The sequence below is a fragment of the Phalacrocorax aristotelis genome, chromosome 25, assembly GCF_949628215.1.
Source record: "Phalacrocorax aristotelis chromosome 25, bGulAri2.1, whole genome shotgun sequence".
NCBI lineage: Eukaryota > Metazoa > Chordata > Aves > Suliformes > Phalacrocoracidae > Phalacrocorax > Phalacrocorax aristotelis.
Window position 1 is genome coordinate 1,341,621 of NC_134300.1, and position 18,831 is coordinate 1,360,451.

The window sequence follows — 18,831 nt, forward strand, 5'->3', positions numbered from 1 at the left end:
TCCCTGGCAGAAATGGACCTGTTAGAGCAGCTTTAGCAAAGGGAGGGGTTCCCATGGTGGGCCTGGATAAAGAGGGGTGCAGGATGGATCCGGCTAATTCGGGGGTATGGGATGGATCCAGCTAATGAGGGGGTGCAGGATGGATCCAGATAACTGGGGGTGTGTGGGATGGATCCAGCTAATGAGGGGGTGCAGGATGGATCCAGCTAATGGTGGGGGGTGCAGGATGGATCCAGATAATTGGGGGTGCAGGATGGATCCAGATAACTGGGGGTGTGTGGGATGGATCCAGCTAATGGGGGGGGTGCGAGATGGATCCAGCTCACGAGGGGGTACGGGATGGATCCAGCTAATGGGGGTGTGTGAGATGGATCCAGCTCATGAGGGGGTACGGGATGGATCCAGCTAATGGGGGTGTGTGAGATGGATCCAGCTCATGAGGGGGTACGGGATGGATCCAGCTAATTCAGGGGTGCAGGATGGATCCAGCTAATGGGGGGTGTGTGGGATGGATCCAGATAACTGAGGGTGCGGGATGGATCCAGATAATTGAGGGGGTGCGGGATGGATCCAGCTAATTCAGGGGTGCAGGATGGATCCAGATAATTGGGGGTGCGGGATGGATCCAGATAATTGAGGGGGTGCGGGATGGATCCAGCTAATTCAGGGGTGCAGGATGGATCCGGATAATTGGGGGTGCGGGATGGATCCAGATAATTGAGGGGGTGCGGGATGGATCCAGCTAATTCAGGGGTGCAGGATGGATCCGGATAATTGGGGGTGCGGGATGGATCCAGATAATTGAGGGGGTGTGGGATGGATCCAGCTAACGGGGGGTGACGAGGGGCTCTGGCCGGGCACCGGGGGTGCCGGGAGGCAGGCACCACGGCCACAGCTGCCCCCGCCCGCCGCCCCCGGGCCGCCCCCCCGCCCCGCCGCCCCCGGGCCGCCCCCGCAGCGCTGCAGCTCCCCGCCGGGCCGCTAGGGGGCGGTAGCGGCGGGGCGGGGGGCCGGGGCGCCGCTCTCGCGCGGTGGCGCGCGCCGCCTTTCTCTGGCGGCGGCCCGGGTTAGCGGCGAAGATGGCGGAGCCGAGCGGCGGCGGGCCCGGCCCCGGCGGGGAGGGCGAGGCGGGGCTGGGCGGCCCCGGCGGGGCGCTCATCCGCGTCACGGTGAAGACCCCCAAGGACAAGGAGGAGATCGTCATCGCGGACGGCGCCTCCGTGCGAGAGGTGGGGGCGGGCCTGGGGGGTGTGGAAGGGCGAGGGGGGCCTGGCTCGGGGTGAGGGGGCCGCCGGGGGCTGGCTCGGGGCTGAGGGTCTGAGGCAGCCTGGGGGGAGGTGGCTCGGGGGTGAGGTCTGAGGGGGCCTGACTCGGGTGTGAGGGTCTGAGGGAGCCTAGGGGGGGATGATTTTGGGGGTGACAGGCTGGGGAGTTGAGTGTGGGGTTTTTTAGGAAGGGTCTTGGTTTTGCGGAGGGGGGAGGACTTTTGAGGGGGAGCGAGAGAGCCGGAGGCCCTGAGAAGTGGGGGGACTTGGCTTTGGTTGCAGGTGACGGCTAGAGGGGCTTGGAGGACTTTTGGAGACTGGGCTTCGGGTTGGAGGGGGGGCTTGGGGGGCACCCCTGGCCTTTGGGGCCTTGTGGGAGCCAAGCTTTGGGGGAGCTGGGAGACCTGGGTGAGGGTGGGTCCTTGGAGGGGGCTTTGGGGTGGGGGCGGGCAGGCTTTGAGCTGACGTGAGCGATGGAGACGGCCCTGGGTGGGGGGAGAGATTGTCCTGGGGGTAATCCTTGGGAGGGTTTGTGGGTGTCAAAAACAGGGTGTTGTTGGGGATGTGGGGGGGACTGTGAGGGGCTTGGAGAGTGGTCATGGGGAAGGGAGCTTTGGGGTGGATGGGGGCCGTGGGTAGAGGGATGTGGAGGATCGGGTTGGGGGTCTGGGGGCTCGGCCGGTGGGCTGGGCTGCGCAGGGAGCAGGAGGGAAGGTGTTCCTCGAGCGGTTGGTGTGGGAAGGGTGCTGCGATGGGGAGATGCGGCTCTGGGGGCAGAGCCGGATGAGTGTGCGCAGGGCGGCCTGTGGGGAGGCAGCTGGGTGTTGTGGGGTGGGTCCAGACACTGGGATCCCAGTCCCTCAGGCGAGAGGAGAGGGGCTGGGCAAGTCTTTGTGGTAAAGGTTGGCCGGAGTGGAGGAAAGGGAAATGTCAGCCTACCCGTGGGCTGGCGGGGGTCTGCTCATGCAAGGGAGCTTCACCGGGCCCAGTGATGCGGGGTGAGCGGGAAGGGGCTGGAATTTGCAAGGATTGGCTCAGGCGCTGTCGAAGTGGCTGTGCCCACTGGGGCAAGGTGTCATCAGCGCGGCTCTTGTCTTGCTGCGTGCTTTGATCTGGGGTGTGGGGCACAGAGTTGCGCTGTGAAGGACCTGGTGGAGATCTCTGGGAGCAGAGTCATTGGGCAGGCAGGTGCTGTAGGATGTGTGGCCCTCCTGCTCCTTCCCGAGCGGCTCCTGAGAGCCCATCGGTATAAGTGGGATGTTGAGTGACAGCTTGGCACAGAGGAGGGTGTGAAGCTTTGCGACCAGGATGACCTGGGGCTCAGGGCTGCGCTCCACCAGGGATTGTTGTTGAGGGTTCTGGTGTGAAGGCTGCAAGCTCCTCTGGGACAGGTGTGTGCTTCTCTTTCTGTCCTGGCCTTTCCCTCTGAATTTCCTGTAGTTTGAGACTTCCAAATGCAAGGCTTTTTTCCCTCGCAGATCAGCTTGGGAATGCCCCAGCTGGGCTAGCAATGACAGTCTATTGGCAGGTGTTTATCCCACCCCATCACAGACTAAAGAAGAGGTGTCCGTGTTATGTGGTGTGGCGTGCTCATAGGGAATTCAGTTGCAGAAATAGGAATTGGAGAAGACCTAGTTTATTTCCATTGGCTGATAAAGGATTGTTCCCTTTTCCATAGAGCTCTGTCCTGTATTAAATCAGAGTTGGGCTTTCCTTAGGAAAAATATCAAATGAGCAGAGACAAAAACAGTTCAGTCATTCAGAGGATAAATGGTGTATTTGGATTAGACCTAAGAGACACACTTGATCTTGCTTTGGAAGCCTTCAGCTCTTCTTGAGGTAATTGCTCTATCCTTTCTGAAATTTACTGCACATTTTGTAAGCATGGAGGTTGTCTTTTGGATTTTTTTTTTTTTTTTCCTTAACGCCCCAGACATCCTCAGCAACTGGTGACTGAATTGGTACCTGCATGGGCTCCTCTTGGGTGAGATACTGAAGGGCTGTCAGTTCCTTATGCTGTTTGCATAGTGGATATGATATCTGGAGTATTAGCTTTAAATTTCTGGACTTGAGCCTTTGCCTGAAAAATGCTTTGTTTGTTTTTCAGTTCAAAGAAGAGATTTCCAGGCGGTTTAAAGCCAAACAGGATCAGCTGGTTCTGATCTTTGCTGGGAAGATCCTGAAGGATGGAGACACGTTGAATCAACATGGGATCAAAGATGGGCTGACTGTACACTTAGTCATTAAGACTCCGCAGAAGTAAGAAACTATTTCGTCTTGGGGGGCTGAGGCTAAATGGATGATGGAAGTAAACGATGGTGGAGCATTTCTGCCCTGTCTGAAGTGGTGTACTCGTGCGAGGCCTGAGTGCTGAGGCTGAGGGCGTGTGCGAGTCTGGCAGCGGTGATCCAGCAGGAGAACTCTCCCAGGCTCTCTCCCTGCCACGGTTTTGCCGTGCAGCTGTGGGGTTTACCACTCGGCCTGTGTAAATTTGTGGCAAGTACCTGAGGGGTTGACTCTTCTTTAACACAACTGGTGTATTTTGAGCTTTGTGTATTTTGTGCCTTTATAACTTAGTAATCTTGAAAGAACCCATTGGAACTTGATACCAGTTCTAACGAAGATAAGTTGCTGTTACCAGAAATTACTTTCCCAATGAATTTGTGTTGAAGTTGAAACTAATATCCAGTTTTTCTTTCACTTCCTGTCGTGTACTCTGCTCTAAGCCTTGCGCTCGTGCTTTGAGGTGCCATGGGAGACAGGCCGTGCGGGCAGAGCGCTGTCTGTGGGGCAGAACGGTGTTCCCGTGTGGTACCTATAGGCACGTCTGTATGGGCAGGTGTGGACAGGTGGGTGCTCCACCTTGGTGGGAACGCGCGGAGGCTCAGGACGTATGAGCATGGGCACGCAGCGGTGTGGTTGTTAGCTCAAGTCCAGCACTGCCGGCACACCCCGTGGTAGCTCCCAGTTTGGACACGGCTCACTTGTGTCTGTCTGCACCATGTAGCTCGGCCTGAGAAAGGGACACAGGACTGACCGCACGGCCCTGCAGGGTTAGGCTTTTCCCAGTGCTGTCCAATGGAGCGGTGGGCACAGAAGGGTTTTTGGGACTGCTTGCTGTTCTTCAGGCACAGCCACGTCTTGTTGATCTTGAAACCCCCTTCGCAACTGTTTCTTGGGCTCCCTGCTGCAGTCACATTGGGCTCCTGGTGAACTAGCGGGGCTGCATCTCTTTGTGCAGTTTTGCTCTCCCCTGGGAGAGCTGCCTTACTGGCTTAGTCAAGATTAGTGCTTCCCCCCCCTTCCTCCCCGCCTTTTTTGTAGAAAGACAAGCATGTGTTTTGTCGGCTTCTGCAGGAGGCCTCTCTCTGGATTCTGCATCTCCAGGTAGCCTGATGCTGTTTACCGCTGTCTCCACAGCAAACTGTGGTGCTTGTGAGCCATTTCAAAGGGTAAATGAAAGAGCTTCCCTGGGCTGCTGATTTTATTTTTTTCCCCCCCACTAATAGTCATAGATAAGTGCTTACTGAAGACATTACAGCCTCTTCCTGTGCTGAGAGAAACCAAGTGACCTTTCTCCAGCTTCCTTCTTCCTTTTTTGTTCAGCTTCCTATTCACTTTGTTTCCCCACTCTCTGCCTCCTTCTCAGTGGCCGCTGGTTTTCAGCAGCAGTCAGGCGACTCGGGAAAGTGGTCAAGGAACTTCAGGTTTGATTTTTGAAGTCCTAAAATATGAGTGAAAAAGGAAAGGGAGTTATATAAAGGAATCATTCTTGGTTTGGAAAAAAAAAAACCCTGAGGAGGAACTGTGATTACAAGGGACTACCTTAGGTTCGTTTACTCAATAAAGCTGATGTCCGGCATCTGCTACGCTGTGGCTTATGGCACAGTATCTGCATGTGTGTACTGAAAGAAGTTCTAGTCAACTCCTGTTGGACGGAGAAGCCTTGCATGCAAGGTCCAGCCAGTGGCAAAGATGTGAATTCATAGCCAAGCTGGCCAGAAACGTTCTGTGGCTTCATGGGACAGATGTTAGCTGCCCTATGCCTCAGTTTCCCTATCTGCAGAGTAATGGTGATGCTTACTTTTGCCCCAGGAGCACTGATAGGAATATTCAGTGCATGGGAGGATTTGCAGAAAAGCAGATTCTTGTTTACCCCGTGCACTAGCCCTGCTGTAACCTCCTGTGGTTTCTGTGGGAGCAGCAGGAGGATTTTCCTGTTTGGAGCAAACTCATTGCTCAAGGATACAGCTGAGGCAAATAGTTCAGTGGGATTCAAGGAAGAGCTAGACACAACTTGGGGTAAGACCAGTTAAGCCACTTCGCGTGGGCCAGGATAAAATGTCAGAGGCTGTTACACATCGGGGTGGGAGGCAGATTCCAGCAGGTGGAAGGCATCTGGGAGCACAGCGTGCATCCGCACAGGTGGGAGTGGGAGCAGCCAGGGCTGGCTGCTGCGGGCCAACAGGCGCGAAGGGAGGCTTGGTCAGCACAGGGTACGCCCTCCTGTGTCCCCCCCAGAGGGCTCTGCTCACTCTTCCCGAATCTCAGGAGCTGAATGCCTTCTTTGTTTCTTTGCAGGGTCCAGGATTCAACGTCTGCTGCTTCTGCCCCCAATGCTGCTTCTGCCCCCACGGCAACCCCTTCTTCTCCTGCTGCCCCATCTCAGCCTTCCACATCCAGCAGCGCTGTTTCCGACGCAGGGAGCGGCAGCAGACGGAGCAGTGGGTCAGGGACTGTGGGAGGTCCTGGAGACGGAGGCCCTAACAGTGCTACATCCATCCTGTGTAAGTGATGGCTGTGAGGTATGACACAAAAGAAGAATTTCCTAGGATTAGCCCAAGGAGTCGGGGTTCCTGACCCCTATAGTTGTCTCTGCTTGCTGTAGGCTTTGCATGAGTCGCTTCCACCAGCGTAGCTCTGTTTCCCTGCCGAGGATAATGCCAAAGCCTTTAGGGAAGCATGTATAGGGGGTGTCCTCCCTCAGAGCTGGCTGCTGTAGGAATATAGGATACCCCTAGATTAGCGTGGGTGCAGTTCAGCTGATGTGCTTGTCCTCTTTTTGCAGCTGCCGACAGTTACTGACTCACGCCTCTCTCCCCGTGTGTTGTTCCCTCTCCAGCTGGCTTTGGCGGCATCACTGGGCTGGGCAACCTTGGGATGGGCTCCGCCAACTTCATGGAGCTCCAGCAGCAGATGCAGCGGCAGCTGATGTCCAACCCAGAGATGCTTTCTCAGATCATGGAGAATCCGTTGGTGCAGAACATGATGTCTAACCCTGACCTCATGAGACAGATGATCATGGCCAATCCCCAGATGCAGCAGCTCATGGAGCGAAACCCGGAGATAAGCCACATGCTGAATAACCCGGAGCTCATGAGGCAGGTGAGTCAGCATGCCAGGGCCTGGTTAAAGCATGTTCAGGAGCATCTTTGTGGATGAGCTTCAGTGTCTGCTCTCCAAAGGGAGTGTGTGAATGCCAGATCCAAGATTTTAGAGATCTCTTCCTTCCTGCTGTAAGCTCCCCACAAACAGATGGTGGTCTTAAGTTATGTGAATACTGATTACTCAGCCCACATACTTGCAACTCTTATCTCCCTTTCAAGGCTATTGAATCCATGATAAGCTGGGCAAAAAAGGATGCTGGGATCATCCTAGTGTACTGCGCACAAGGCTACTGTGTTCTCATTCAGGAATGGGAGTAAAAGCAGTCACAGAGAAGTGAAGCTACTGCAAAAGCTTTTTGTTTCTCTCCATTTCTCTTAGTAGATTAAGAACAGACTATAGAGCTGTACAGTCAATATTTTACTACCTGTATCAGGGGAGAGCACTAGTTGTAGGCCAGGATCCTAGAGGTCTCGATTTTCCCTACTATCCCCGACCAGAGGACCCATGCCCTAGAGCACTGGCTGGCTGGAAGACCAAAGGTTCATTGGAAGGGAAGCAGGAGGCGTGAGTGAGAGCCTGTGTTAAACAGCCCTTGACAGGACCCTGCTGTTGCCCCGGGAAGCCTTGTCTGGAGGTCTTTCTGGGTTGTTGCTGAATGAGCCTAGTTTCCATCTGCTTCTTGGTTATCTTTTTCAACTGTGTCGGCCATACATGGAATTCCAGAGCTGCAGGACTACATTGTGAATGATCGGTACTTAAGCAGCTCCTTATGTGAGATCTGGATGCTCCTTGCGCAAGGGAGAGACCCATCAGAAGTCTGGAGAGGGTGAATTTCTTGGTTTTCTCGAACTGGGAAGGATCCAACTCTTCCACCTTCTCCGTTTTTGAATGCAGTCCATCGACTTTGAGTGGGAACATATGGGTGTTAAATGTTTGGATGTCCCAATACTGCTTAGAAACAAAACAATCTCATCCAGCTGAATTGAGGTTGAGAAGGAAGAGAGCTGAGCAAGGATGGGAGGAGCCAGGATCCCTGGGCTCTCTTTGCTTGGATAAATGATCTCTCTGCTCTCTGGCTGTGAAACGGGTTTAATTATACTCTTTCTTCTGGGAGCTGAGGTTTAACTCTTTCAGTGCTTGGCTGGTAGAGCAGTATTATACCACTGGGCTGCTAACCAGTCTCTTGATCCACTCTGGTCTTCCCTGGGGCACATGGGCCTGAGCTTTCCCTGTTTTCCTCCTTCTCCCAGACAATGGAATTGGCTCGTAACCCTGCCATGATGCAGGAGATGATGCGGAACCAGGACCGTGCTTTGAGTAACCTCGAGAGCATTCCAGGAGGATACAATGCCCTGCGTCGGATGTACACGGACATCCAGGAGCCCATGTTTAGTGCAGCCAGGGAGCAGGTAATGGCTGCATTCCTTTAAGTGGGGTGTAGCGTGCTGAGCATGGGAAAGGGGTTTTTCCCTGACCGCCGTGCTAACAGGGCAGCCTTCCCAAAGCATGGCTGTTCATCCCCTCCTGCTCTAGATGATGAATGCAGCCACTAGCAGGAGAACGTTGTGCAGGGCCTGTCATCTGCTTTTATTGCATGCTTTGGTGTATCTGGGCAGAGACCTTTGGTCTCCGAGCAGGCTGGATGCCAGCCATCGCCGATGTGAAGGCCCCATAGCTTCGCTAGCACAGCCCTCTGCTCTCAGCCCAGCTTACTGTATTAGCTCAAGCCTGATGCCTTTGGATTGGAGCTGGCTGAGATCCAGCTGGCTTGAAGCACAGGAGGAGTGAGCGCAGGTCTGTCTGTAAAAGGCTGTGCAGACATACTCTAGTCTAGCATTACCTACTGGTATGTCCGGGTGCTGATTTTACGTGGATGTTTTGAAGCCCTGCGTTTGGGAGCCAAATCTAGGGCTGTGGCCGATTCTTGAGCCTGGTCTCTTTCTGAGCGAGGTGTGTTGTGGATTAGAGATTTCTCAGGAGGCAAATTATGGTGTGTGTTTAGCATATTCTGGACCAGGATGAAGATGATCGGCCATTCCCTAGCTCGTACGGTGGTGGGGTTAGTCCGACACTCTCTGCTGGGGCTAACTGATTATAGCTATTTCTTTTTTTTCCTAGTTTGGCAACAACCCTTTCTCTTCCTTGACGGGGAATTCTGATAGCTCAAGCTCTCAGCCTTTGCGGACGGAGAACAGAGAGCCGTTACCGAACCCCTGGAGCCCCACGCCCCCTGCTTCCCAGAGCCAGGCACCCAGCAGCGAAGGGAGCGCTGGCTCGGCAACCACCCAAAGCACACCGACTGTATCCAACCCCTTTGGGCTGAATGCTGCTAGCATTGGGTCTGGTAAGTAAGCAAGAGAGGAACCAGAGGGTGCTACTGACTGAATAGGTCACCCAGGCTTCCTTGGAAAGTGCTTCTCTCTGGCATTTGGGTGCCTGTCCGTGGGTGCTCTCCAGATGAATGATTCTAGCCCAGTTGCAAGCACAAATTATTTCTTGGTGCCTGTTGGAGGGTTACTTGGGAACCCTGATGTCCCTGCAGCCCTTGAGTATGGGAGAGTGGCAAGCCAAGCACTACCGTGGCTGTCCACAGCGATATTTGCTGTTGGCCAGGGTATGAAGTAAACGCATTGCTGTTATATGTCGTGTTATATTTCAGGGCCTGCAGCAGGGCTCAGGCTTGTAAGGGGTTTTCCTTTGTCTTCTCTTCCCTTTCCCCGTACAGGCATGTTTAACAGCCCAGAGATGCAAGGACTGCTGCAGCAGATTTCCGAAAACCCTCAGCTGATGCAGAACATGATCTCCGCCCCTTATATGCGGAGCATGATGCAAACTCTTGCCCAGAACCCAGACTTTGCAGCACAGGTAAAAGTGTTGCAGTTGTCTCCTGTTGTCAGACAGGCCATGAGCACAGCGCTTGTGAGACCAGTCTGCTTGTATAGCTGGAGTGGTTCCTCTCACAGAAACCAGGGAGCTGAGTGAATGTAGACAGTTTTGTTGTAATTCTTGATAGCTTGAAGACAGTCACGGTGCTGAACCCTGTTTCTTAGCAGAGCCCCTGACAAAAAAGGTGGCTTTTAAAGGAACATGGGAATGGCCCTTTGCTTTGCCCATGGCCAAATGGCCCCTGTTCAACACTGCGTCTAGGAATTGAGCTGTCCTGTGCTGGTCCCCATTAGCAGTGGAATATGTTGAAAGCCCAGGGAGGGAGTCAGGGGTGTGACTGACTTGTTCTTCATGGCTTAGTTACATAGGGTGTAACAGCCAGTGGCAGCAACCCTCTGACCCTACCTACGTGTGCTGTCTCTTGCTAGATCATGGTAAATGTCCCCCTCTTTGCTGGAAATCCACAGCTTCAAGAACAGCTCCGCCTTCAGCTCCCTGTCTTCCTGCAGCAGGTAAAGGCCCCTGTCTGGCCCTGTGCTGCTCTCAGCCCCCGGGCTCCAGAGCTTTTCCATCCTCTGTAGGAAACGGAGTATCTCAGCTGCTTCGTCAGGTGGACTAGGAAGCATGTAGGCTTGGGTGGTCTGGGCTGTGAGGGAAGGGGGTTTGCACAGGGGAGAGAGAAAGGAAGAGCTTGCTTAGACAAGGCAATCTAAATCAAGTATCTAAATGTCCTAAAGGTAGACTTCAAATGAGACTAGTTAAGCTACATGAAACCCCTGTGTGGACAGTCTCTCACTGTAATGAGCTCACAAAAATTAAAACAGCTAATTGTGCTAGAGCAGCTGGTTCACTCGGGTAAATCAAATCACATTAATGCCAAAGGTATGTGCCCCCAGTTCTAACCTGATTCACCTAGTTCATGTAGGAAATTTGGAACTCGACTCTCTGAGTATCCCTTTAGATGAGCCCTGCAGTCTGGAGACTTGAAGGAGGAACCAGACTCGCAGGTTTGCGCTGGCTGCAGGGTGAGAGGTGCAGCTCTGTGCTGATCGTCATTCAGACTTAAAGCTGGTGGATCTCTGGCTGCGGAAGCTCTCGCTGTTTGGTACCGCTGTGTCTCTTTTGCCTTTGCTCACAGATGCAGAACCCAGACTCCCTCTCCATCCTCACCAACCCCCGCGCCATGCAGGCGCTCCTCCAGATCCAGCAGGGACTCCAGACGCTGCAAACAGAGGCCCCAGGACTAGTGCCAAGGTAATAAGCGCTTTAGAGTGGGTTTCTGCAGGCAGAGCTGACATGCTTGATACCAGCAGGCAGACTAGCTGTTGATTCATCGAGGAGATCTGCTTAGGGCACTCTGTCATGGGGCTTTCTGCATGTGCGTGCGTGTGCACCTGCAGGCCTCTGTGAGCTCTGGCTAATTAGCACTTTCTGCTTATTTGTACTTCACGCGGGAAGTCTTTGACCCTTTCTTTTTGGAGAAAAGGTTGGGAAACCACTTGGTCCTTCAGCCCCATCTTTTGTGTGCTGTATTCGGTACCAGCTGAACTCAAGAATTGTATCTCTGGAGAACTATGAGATGCACAGGCACAAGGTTGGGTGGGTACCTTGGGGCAGTGGTCTGCCAGCACCCCTCAGGCCGCCTGCTCTCTGGCTGCATGGGCCATGTTCAGTGTCTATGGTTCCTTTCAGGCCTGCGCCTCTGTTAGGATCACCTACTCCCAGCACCATGTGAGACCAGGGTTCAAACGCAGCCGGTTTCATTTACAAAGCTGTCCTGTAGTGTGGGCCTCAGCAAGGGCCAGCCTGGCAGGGCCTGCTGGTCACCGTGCTGCCCAGCTCTTGGGACACTCAGAAGTGCTGGCTTGCCTCTGAGCGCGCCCTACCTTCCTCCGCAGCCTCGGCTCCTTCGGCATGCCTCGAATGCCCCCGTCCTCCACAGGAGGAAGCACAATCCCGGAGAACCCCGTTCCCTCCGCTTCAACGCCGGCCAGTGCCTCTCCAGCTGGGGGTGGTAACCCCCAACAGCAGCTCATGCAGCAGATGATCCAGCTGCTGGCCGGAGGAAGCTCTCAAGTATGTAACGCCCAGCTGCATGTTGGTACGCTTCTGGGGAGGGACATCCTCCGGGCGAGCGAGAGGCTGTCCCAGTCACACCCCGCTCTAGGGATGTGGTCCCCAGCAGGTTTCTCTTGGCTCCGGTGCTTTGTATGAAGTTCGGTGTCTCGGGCTGGCTGGTTCTTTAGGGCGTAGTAACCCTTTGCACGGGTTAGAAGCTAAGAGTGCCAGGGATCCCCCTGCCAGCGCTGCTGTCACCGCAGGTACAGAGCTTGGGCTAACTGTGCAGTGTGCCTGCTGTGCCAAAGCCCGTGACAACGTGGGGAGGTGGGTAACGTCACTAAACGAGCCTGGACTATTTCCGTACGCCTAAAGCTGAGCTCTGGGTCCCTGCTCAGCCGTCGTTGCCGGCCCTGCCCGTATTGGTTGTTGATCTCTGCTGTCCAACTATAAGGTCTTTGTCCTTTCCCTCTGTAGGCGCAGAGTCCTGAAGTGCGATTCCAACAGCAGCTGGAACAGCTGAACGCCATGGGCTTCATTAATCGTGAGGCCAACCTCCAGGCGCTTATTGCCACTGGCGGAGACATCAATGCAGCTATTGAGAGACTGCTGGGCTCCCAGCCTTCCTAAACTCTTGTCATGCTGCCCCACAGACATCAGCACATGCATCCATACACATGCACAGGGGATCTTTCAGGAAAGCCTGCCATCATTTTCATATCTGACAGCTGTCCATGTATTTAAAACAAAGATACAGCTTAACCCCGACCTTCCTACTAAGTTAAGATTTCATGTTGAAATGCTCTTTAACTGGCTTGTATGTGGATTCCAGTTCTCATCGTGGCCACAGAGACTTCAGATGTGTATTTTTTCCTAAATATGCCCTCTGTCTCAGACACTCTTCTCTCTCTCTCTAGATGGTAGAGGCGATACTTCTAGTTACTTACCTGAATGATTGTGTTTTGAGTAGCTTGATTTTAACTGTACATGATTCCCTCCCCTAGCCCTCCTTTCAGGCAAATATTTAAAACTTGAGCCAAGTTTGGTTTTTAGTTATTTCTCCCAGCATCTTATTGGGAATGGATCAAAAGAAAAATTGAAATGACCTGGAATTTTCTGATGTCATTTGTCTTAATGTTCCATTGGATTAACTGAGCCCGTGTCTTTTGCACACAGGTGCCTCTGATCTCCTGGTAGAGGGTTCATTTCTTCAAACTACATTTGAAATATGGCCTCTTTATGCTCTTGGGATGGTGTAAAGGAGCCTAGATGCCTTCAGGGATCAGGCTTGCTGTTCTTAAACTTGAGTTGAAAGTGCCGTGCAGAAGAACGTGTTCGAGAGGTGTGTTTCTGCCCGAGCGATTTAGTTCTGGCGCAAGGGCGTCCGGGGTTTGTTGCCGCTTGTGCTCAGTAGGCTTATTCCTGAAAGCGTAAAAACAAAAAAAAAGGAAATTGAAAAATAAGTTAACGATCTCGCTTCACTGGAAAATGTTCGTGTTCCTCCCAGTTTAGATCCATCCTCCACCTCCCCACCCCGCCCATTTTGGTGTGTTTGAATGTTACGACTCTCCAAGAAACTCCCCGAGGACCAGCAGGGTGATATTTCCCAAGAGCCTCCGTGGCTGTGTAATTTGCATACCATTTTTATCAAAGAAAAATAAATGCGCACAACCATCTGTCTCCCTGCACTCCATGTATCTTCCTTGATTGCCACATTTAAGCTGATTGAGTTCCCCTAGTTACAGGTGATTAATCTGTCTTGTCGCCCGTGCTCACCTCTTGCAGATAGCGTGGGGTGTTGTGCAGCCTCCCCACCTGGCCGGGCTTCCTCCCCTCTTGTGGCAGGGAACCTTTTTGATGTATTTAAGAAATGCTGCTGCAGGTTTGCCCAAAATCTGGCCCTAACCAGAAGCTTCCTTTGAATTAGGGACTCTCAAGTAGGACAAGCCAACAGCTACTCGGTAGCTCTGGATTTGGAGGACCTGATCCACGGTGTGTAAGAAGCTGGTGGGCTCTGCTGACCCCAGAGGTGTTTGCTCGCAGCGGGACTGTGCCCGGGGAACCATTTTACCCCTCCTTTTCTGTAGGAATCACAGTGCTTGCTGTTAGCATGCTGGTTTGGGGGTGTTTTTATGGCTTCTTTTAGTAGGGGAGGATTGGGTAGTGAGAGGGCAGGGGAGGAATTGCAGTGCTGTTTTCTTGTATACCTGTAAAACCTGCTGCACCCAGCTCGCTTCTGAGTTTGAGATGGCATCTCTCAGTACCCTGTGTTGTTGGAGAGCGTAGGTGGACCGGTGGTTGCTGAGAAAACACGGGAGTGCACACGGGCTGGAAACGCTCCTGCCTTTGTGTACGTGCGTCACGATGAGACCGGGGTTTTTTAGATGAGCGTTCAGAAAGCCTCGCTTTAATCTCTTGGAAGCTGAGCGCATACGTGTGGATTTCTTCTTACAACCTCTTCTCAAATGCAAAATGAATTTGCAAAGAGTTGTGTAAGGATGGGTACTGAAGTTCCTGATTGCACTGGCAGGGTCAGAGCTCTTTCCTCATGTTGCTTATCGGCCCCTTTGCAGCTAAAAATGGGCTTGTACAAAGGGCTGTACGGTCCTTCGTGATCTCTTAGATGTGGCGGATGTCCTTTGCCTGCTCTAAGGTCTGTGTATCTCTGCAAAGGCTCTGTCCCCATGCAAGCCAGCTCTTGCAAAGAATGCGCTTGTGGGAGGATGGGGTAACCAGGCAAGAGAGAGAGCAGAGAAGGCAGCTGGAAGGAGAGATGGTGCCGCTGGGTCGCGGGGAGCAGGGACGTACCCCCATCTTTGCGCTGAGGTTGAGCTGTGCGTTTGAACCTCTTTGAAAAACAAAACTAGTCCCAAACCCTGTTGTTTCTGGCCAGCCACAAACAGTCCTTCCAGCTCCCTCCTCGGTGTCAGCAAGATGTGCTGATGCGGCGTAAATCACACCAACGCGAGGGATTTGCGTGTGCGCGAGGGGAGCTGGCGTGCTGCTCGCTGGCAGGACAGGAGCTTCTGACCTGTCCCTCCGCTTCTGACGTAGGGGAGACTCGGAGGGGCTGCGGGGGGTCCGGTGAGCCCAAAGCAGCGAGACTGCCGAGAGGGAGGGCTCCTGCGAGGCTGTGGCTGCCGTCGCTGGCGTCAGCATGGCGAGGCGAGCTGGGCCGCGCCGAGGCTGGCTGCTCGGCGCCCGTGGGGTGGAGGGGTCCCGCTGGCAGCATAGGCAGAGTGCTGTGAATTACTGGGGAGAATGAACGCGCCTCTTGTAGAAGTTCTGGCTAGGATATTTGTTCTGACACTGAGGTCCTGCTTTTCCAGAGAGGGCTCTGGACCGTGGCAAGTGCGTGGAAGCCATTCCCCGCTGCTTCCCATGGAAGGAGGATAACGCTTGTCATCCATCTGGGGGAGAAGCGAGGAGGTGGAAGTGCTCAGTCTTCACAGGCCATTCAGTCCTCAGTGTCTCTCTGCTCATTTAAGCAGGAAAACATATTTCTCCTGTCTCTTTATGTCACAGCGACCGCTCTTATGTCAGTTTGAGATCATTCCTCACCTGCTACCAGCCAAGGTGCTAAAATAAAGATAACAGGGCAGCCTGCTATCTCGGCTTGCAGCCTCTGTTTGCATCTGATGTTCATCTACCAGCTCTCCAGCTTCCCCCGGGGCGATTTGGCAAAGCTGCCACCCTCCTTCGTGCTGCTCCGGAGGGGCTTTGCCATACCCGCGTGGAGCAGCCGGGTGCAGTCGTGGCTCTGGCTTTGGCACCGAAGCAGCGCAGAGGGGAGCAGCCGCTGCCCCCCCTGGGGAAGGGGACGAGCTCAGGCAAATGCCCTGCGCTGGGGCAGCTTTTAGCAACCCCTCTCTCCTTACAGGAGTTATTTCCCTTAAGGTTGTGCTGAGCGCTGTCTCGTTAGCGGCGTTTGGCGGCTCTTCCCTGCGGCCGCTACAACTGATGCGCTGGGGAGCGGAAAAGCATCGTGCCCATGCCCTGGGATGAAGCGCCGAGCTCAGAGCTCTGCCCTGCGCCTGCCCGGGGAGTCTTTGGCCTCGGCTCTGGGCAGGGTAGTGGGAGCAGCAGCGTTCCCCCCTTCTCAAAATGGGGGGAGAAAAGCTGGGAGGGAAGGGCTTGGGGTTTCGCCAGCACGGCTGCAGGAGGCAGGGGCGGCAGGGTGGGACGCTGGGGCTGTGGCTGGAGGAGCCCGGGGGTGTGATGGATGCAGCCGCTCCGGCGCTGGGTTTCGCGTCTCACCTTTGGTCTGCCCAGGCTTGGGAGGGAGAGGCGGCTTTGAAGACTGGTGAGAAGGGAGCTTTTTAGTGAAACATTAATCCCCTCCAGAGAGCTTTCCCTAATCCGCAGTAATGTGCTGTTCAAAAGCCCTCTTTCAAAGGAACAATTGCACTTTCTTGCTGTTCCATCTCTCCTTCCCCCAGGAATTGCCCAAAGGTGTTCCTTGCTGACTGTTTCCTCTCATTTCTTTCTCTGATAAATAGAATTAATTCCTTTAAAATGTAATGGAAGGACCAATTTCCTCATCAGGTAGTGGTGAATCTGGCTGATCGATTGAGAGAGATTTCTGCTGTCAAGGACTTGTTTCCACTTTATTCCTCCCCCCTCCCTGGTGGAAAACTGCACCCTTTTCCCCCCAACAACCAAATGTAACACTTTCCCCTTCAAAATCAAATCTCTTTAATGAGGAAGAGGGAGATATTGCAGGAAATGAGTGTCTCAATTTCTTTCAAGAAACCATTTCTTTTTATTATTACCACGGTTGCTGACCACGACGGGCTGTTTCCTGCGGCCACAGCCCTGATTATGGGGGTGCCAGTTCAAACCGACCCTGTTAATAACTTGTGAATGTGCTGCAAGGGGAGGGGGGCAGCAGGGGCATCTCCCGGGGTTAGGAGCTCATGGAGTGGGCTGGCTTGAAAAAATACATACTTGTGTATATATATACACCCAGAGACATATATACACACGTATGTATATTGAACTGCTGCAGCATCAGCTTTGCTCAGCTGCAGGAGCTATAAGGAAGGGCTACAGGTAGCGCAGGCTGAATGATGCTCCTTGGCCCCTGCGCTCAATTCTGCAGCATTTCAGGGCAGAAAACCATGATTTAGAAAGCGGCTGGGACAGCGCCAGCGTGCTCGGCTGCCTGCCAGCAGGACGCGGCCGTGGCACGTGCGGGTCCATCTTCACGTTGCTCTGACTCGGTTTATTTTTAATTTCTCCAGCAAGTTGATACCGTGTTCCCCGCGGCCACCCGCCCGGTCCCGGCGGCGTTTCACCAGGGTTTGCACGTGGGTGCAGCATTCCCAGCCCACGGGGTCGGCTGTGCTGGAGCAGGCAGTGCCCACCGGCGCGGAGCCTGTGCCCGGGGCAGGGCGGAGACTGGGATTTGTTGTTTGCTCCCCTTGACATCGGAAACAACAAAATCACAAGTCTTCCAGCCTGCCCCAGGGCTGAAGGACGTACGGGTGGCGAAGGGTCGTCCGGAGAGCTGTGCTGGAGCTGCCCTGGGGAAGGAGAAAGGGAGAGGGGTGGTGTTCGGGCACCTGCCCTCCCTTCTGGCTCTACGGCCCTGTGAAGGGTTAGGTTGGGTCTGGCTGCTGCCCCTGCGCTTGCACCCATGGGTGCACAAGGGGCTGTGTCACCCGCAAAACTCAGTGGGTTTCTAATGTGCACCAGGAGAGGGTCCTGGGTGCCAGAGGGGCTTCGCAGCCCTTGGCCGCTGCTGGCAGCGGTAACACAAAGAGCAGTGGTTGTGCCCGATGTCCCAGCCTGCCCGGTGCCTGTGATGGGGCTGAGCCCCAGCCCCGACCTCCTGGCTGGGAGCCCGGAGAGCCAGTGGGCTCCAGCCCCATCTGCCAGGGTTGGAGAAGCCTCTCGCGCCGTTCCGGGAAGGGTGTCTGCTGTTGGCAGATTTTTGCGGTGCTGGGACGTTTGGTCCTGCTCTGCCCGTGTTTTCCTGGGTGTCCCGGTGGGAATATCCCCATCCTTGCCGCCTCGGTTTCCCTGCCCTGTGAGACACATCGGGGGTGCGGCCATGAGACGGCTCTGCCACGAAGGTTATTGCTGCTTTTTTTAATCCTAGCAGACAGAGCAGATAGCAGTGAAATATGGAGCAGTCAAGGCTGCTGCCCCACAGACCAGTCTGCTGCGGTCTCCCGGCTTGGCACGACCCTGCAGATAAGCCCCCAGCGCTCTTATCGAGGGGAGTGGGAAGGAAAGGCAGCTCTTGCAGGGGCTGGGTGGGAAAGTAAAGTGCAAGGAGATGCAGGAGCGACGCTCACGGGGCTGGAGCAGGGGAGAGGATGTCTCTCGACCCCATCAGCCACACCGGTGAAATGCTGCCGCTCTGTGTGACGGTTGTAGCTGGGCAAAGTGCAGAGCCGGTGCCTTTGCTGCACGGGATGCACAGCACACGCTCCACATGCACCCTGTTGCACCCCGTTCATGCCACACATCCCACGAACACCCTGTCATGCACCCCGTTGCACAGCACCCTCCGTGTTCACCCCATGCACCCCCCCGTAGACCCCATTGCACCCCACACGCCCTGTGCGCACCCCGTCACGCACCTCGTGGTACCCCTGCTCACCTGGGGGCTGGTCGCCCGTCCTCCCCACCGACTCTCCCAGCTGGTGTCGGCACAGCAGGAGATCGCGGCAGCTCCGAGCTGCTCCTGCCCAGCCGGAGCGTGCTGTGAGCAGCCCCGCAGCAAGGCATTGGCACGGGGTCGGGGGGGGGACACCCCTACACGCGCTGCCTCCCCGCTGGACCACGTCCTCCTCCCGCTTTAGGAAGCGGAGCTTTGCTGGAGCAAAGGGAGTTCCGAGGGCTGGGACATGGGTGCGTGTCTCCATCCCTGGGGCATCACCCGGGCCAGACGCCCCTGGACAGCAGGGCGAGGGGTGCCAAAGCGGGCTGCCCCCAGCTCCGCAGGCACAGCCAAGCCCAGGGTGCCGGCAGCTGCCAGCGTCTGGAAGCCTTGCAGCGAGGCTGGCCTGGCAATAGGCTGGCCTTGGTGACAGCTTTGAGTGGCAGCTGGCGAAGGGATGGAGCTGGGAGGGACGAGGACGCAGCACTTGGCCTGGCCCAGCTGCACGATGCACCGGGGATGGGTTGTGGTGCATGGGGGCGGGGGGCGGGGGGGCAGAGGGGCCACGCCACGGGCTCGGGGTCTGCCCGCTCCCCACTGCGCAGCCCTGGAGAGAAGCAAACG

The 18,831-nt window shown here is 54.9% G+C and overlaps 1 protein-coding gene across 2 annotated transcripts; it reads left to right on the top strand.

Moving 5' to 3' along the window:
* The first annotated feature begins 1,035 nt into the window (after positions 1–1,035).
* UBQLN4 (ubiquilin 4) lies at positions 1,036–13,277 on the top strand. Of its 2 annotated transcripts, XM_075074938.1 has the most exons (11): positions 1,036–1,229; positions 3,373–3,524; positions 5,847–6,052; positions 6,388–6,650; positions 7,904–8,062; positions 8,772–8,997; positions 9,379–9,518; positions 9,968–10,051; positions 10,678–10,793; positions 11,438–11,615; positions 12,075–13,277. In XM_075074938.1, exons 1-11 carry the CDS (start codon positions 1,080–1,082, stop codon positions 12,225–12,227), a joined length of 1,827 nt encoding a protein of 608 aa, XP_074931039.1. In that variant the 5' UTR covers positions 1,036–1,079; the 3' UTR covers positions 12,228–13,277. The 2 variants fall into 2 exon arrangements, with proteins under 2 accessions (XP_074931039.1, XP_074931040.1); XM_075074939.1 differs by lacking the exon at positions 9,968–10,051.
* The last annotated feature ends 5,554 nt before the right edge of the window (positions 13,278–18,831 follow it).

What these genes read in the sequence shown, in the direction of transcription:
- UBQLN4 (XM_075074938.1), top strand. Translation starts at nt 1,080, where the DNA reads ATGGCGGAGCCGAGCGGCGGCGGGCCCGGCCCCGGCGGGGAGGGCGAG. An exon ending in TTAGTGCAGCCAGGGAGCAG is followed by an intron (nt 8,063 to 8,771) that starts GTAATGGCTGCA and finishes TTTTTTTCCTAG; the next exon opens with TTTGGCAACAACCCTTTCTC. An exon ending in TGCTGCTAGCATTGGGTCTG is followed by an intron (nt 8,998 to 9,378) that starts GTAAGTAAGCAA and finishes TTCCCCGTACAG; the next exon opens with GCATGTTTAACAGCCCAGAG.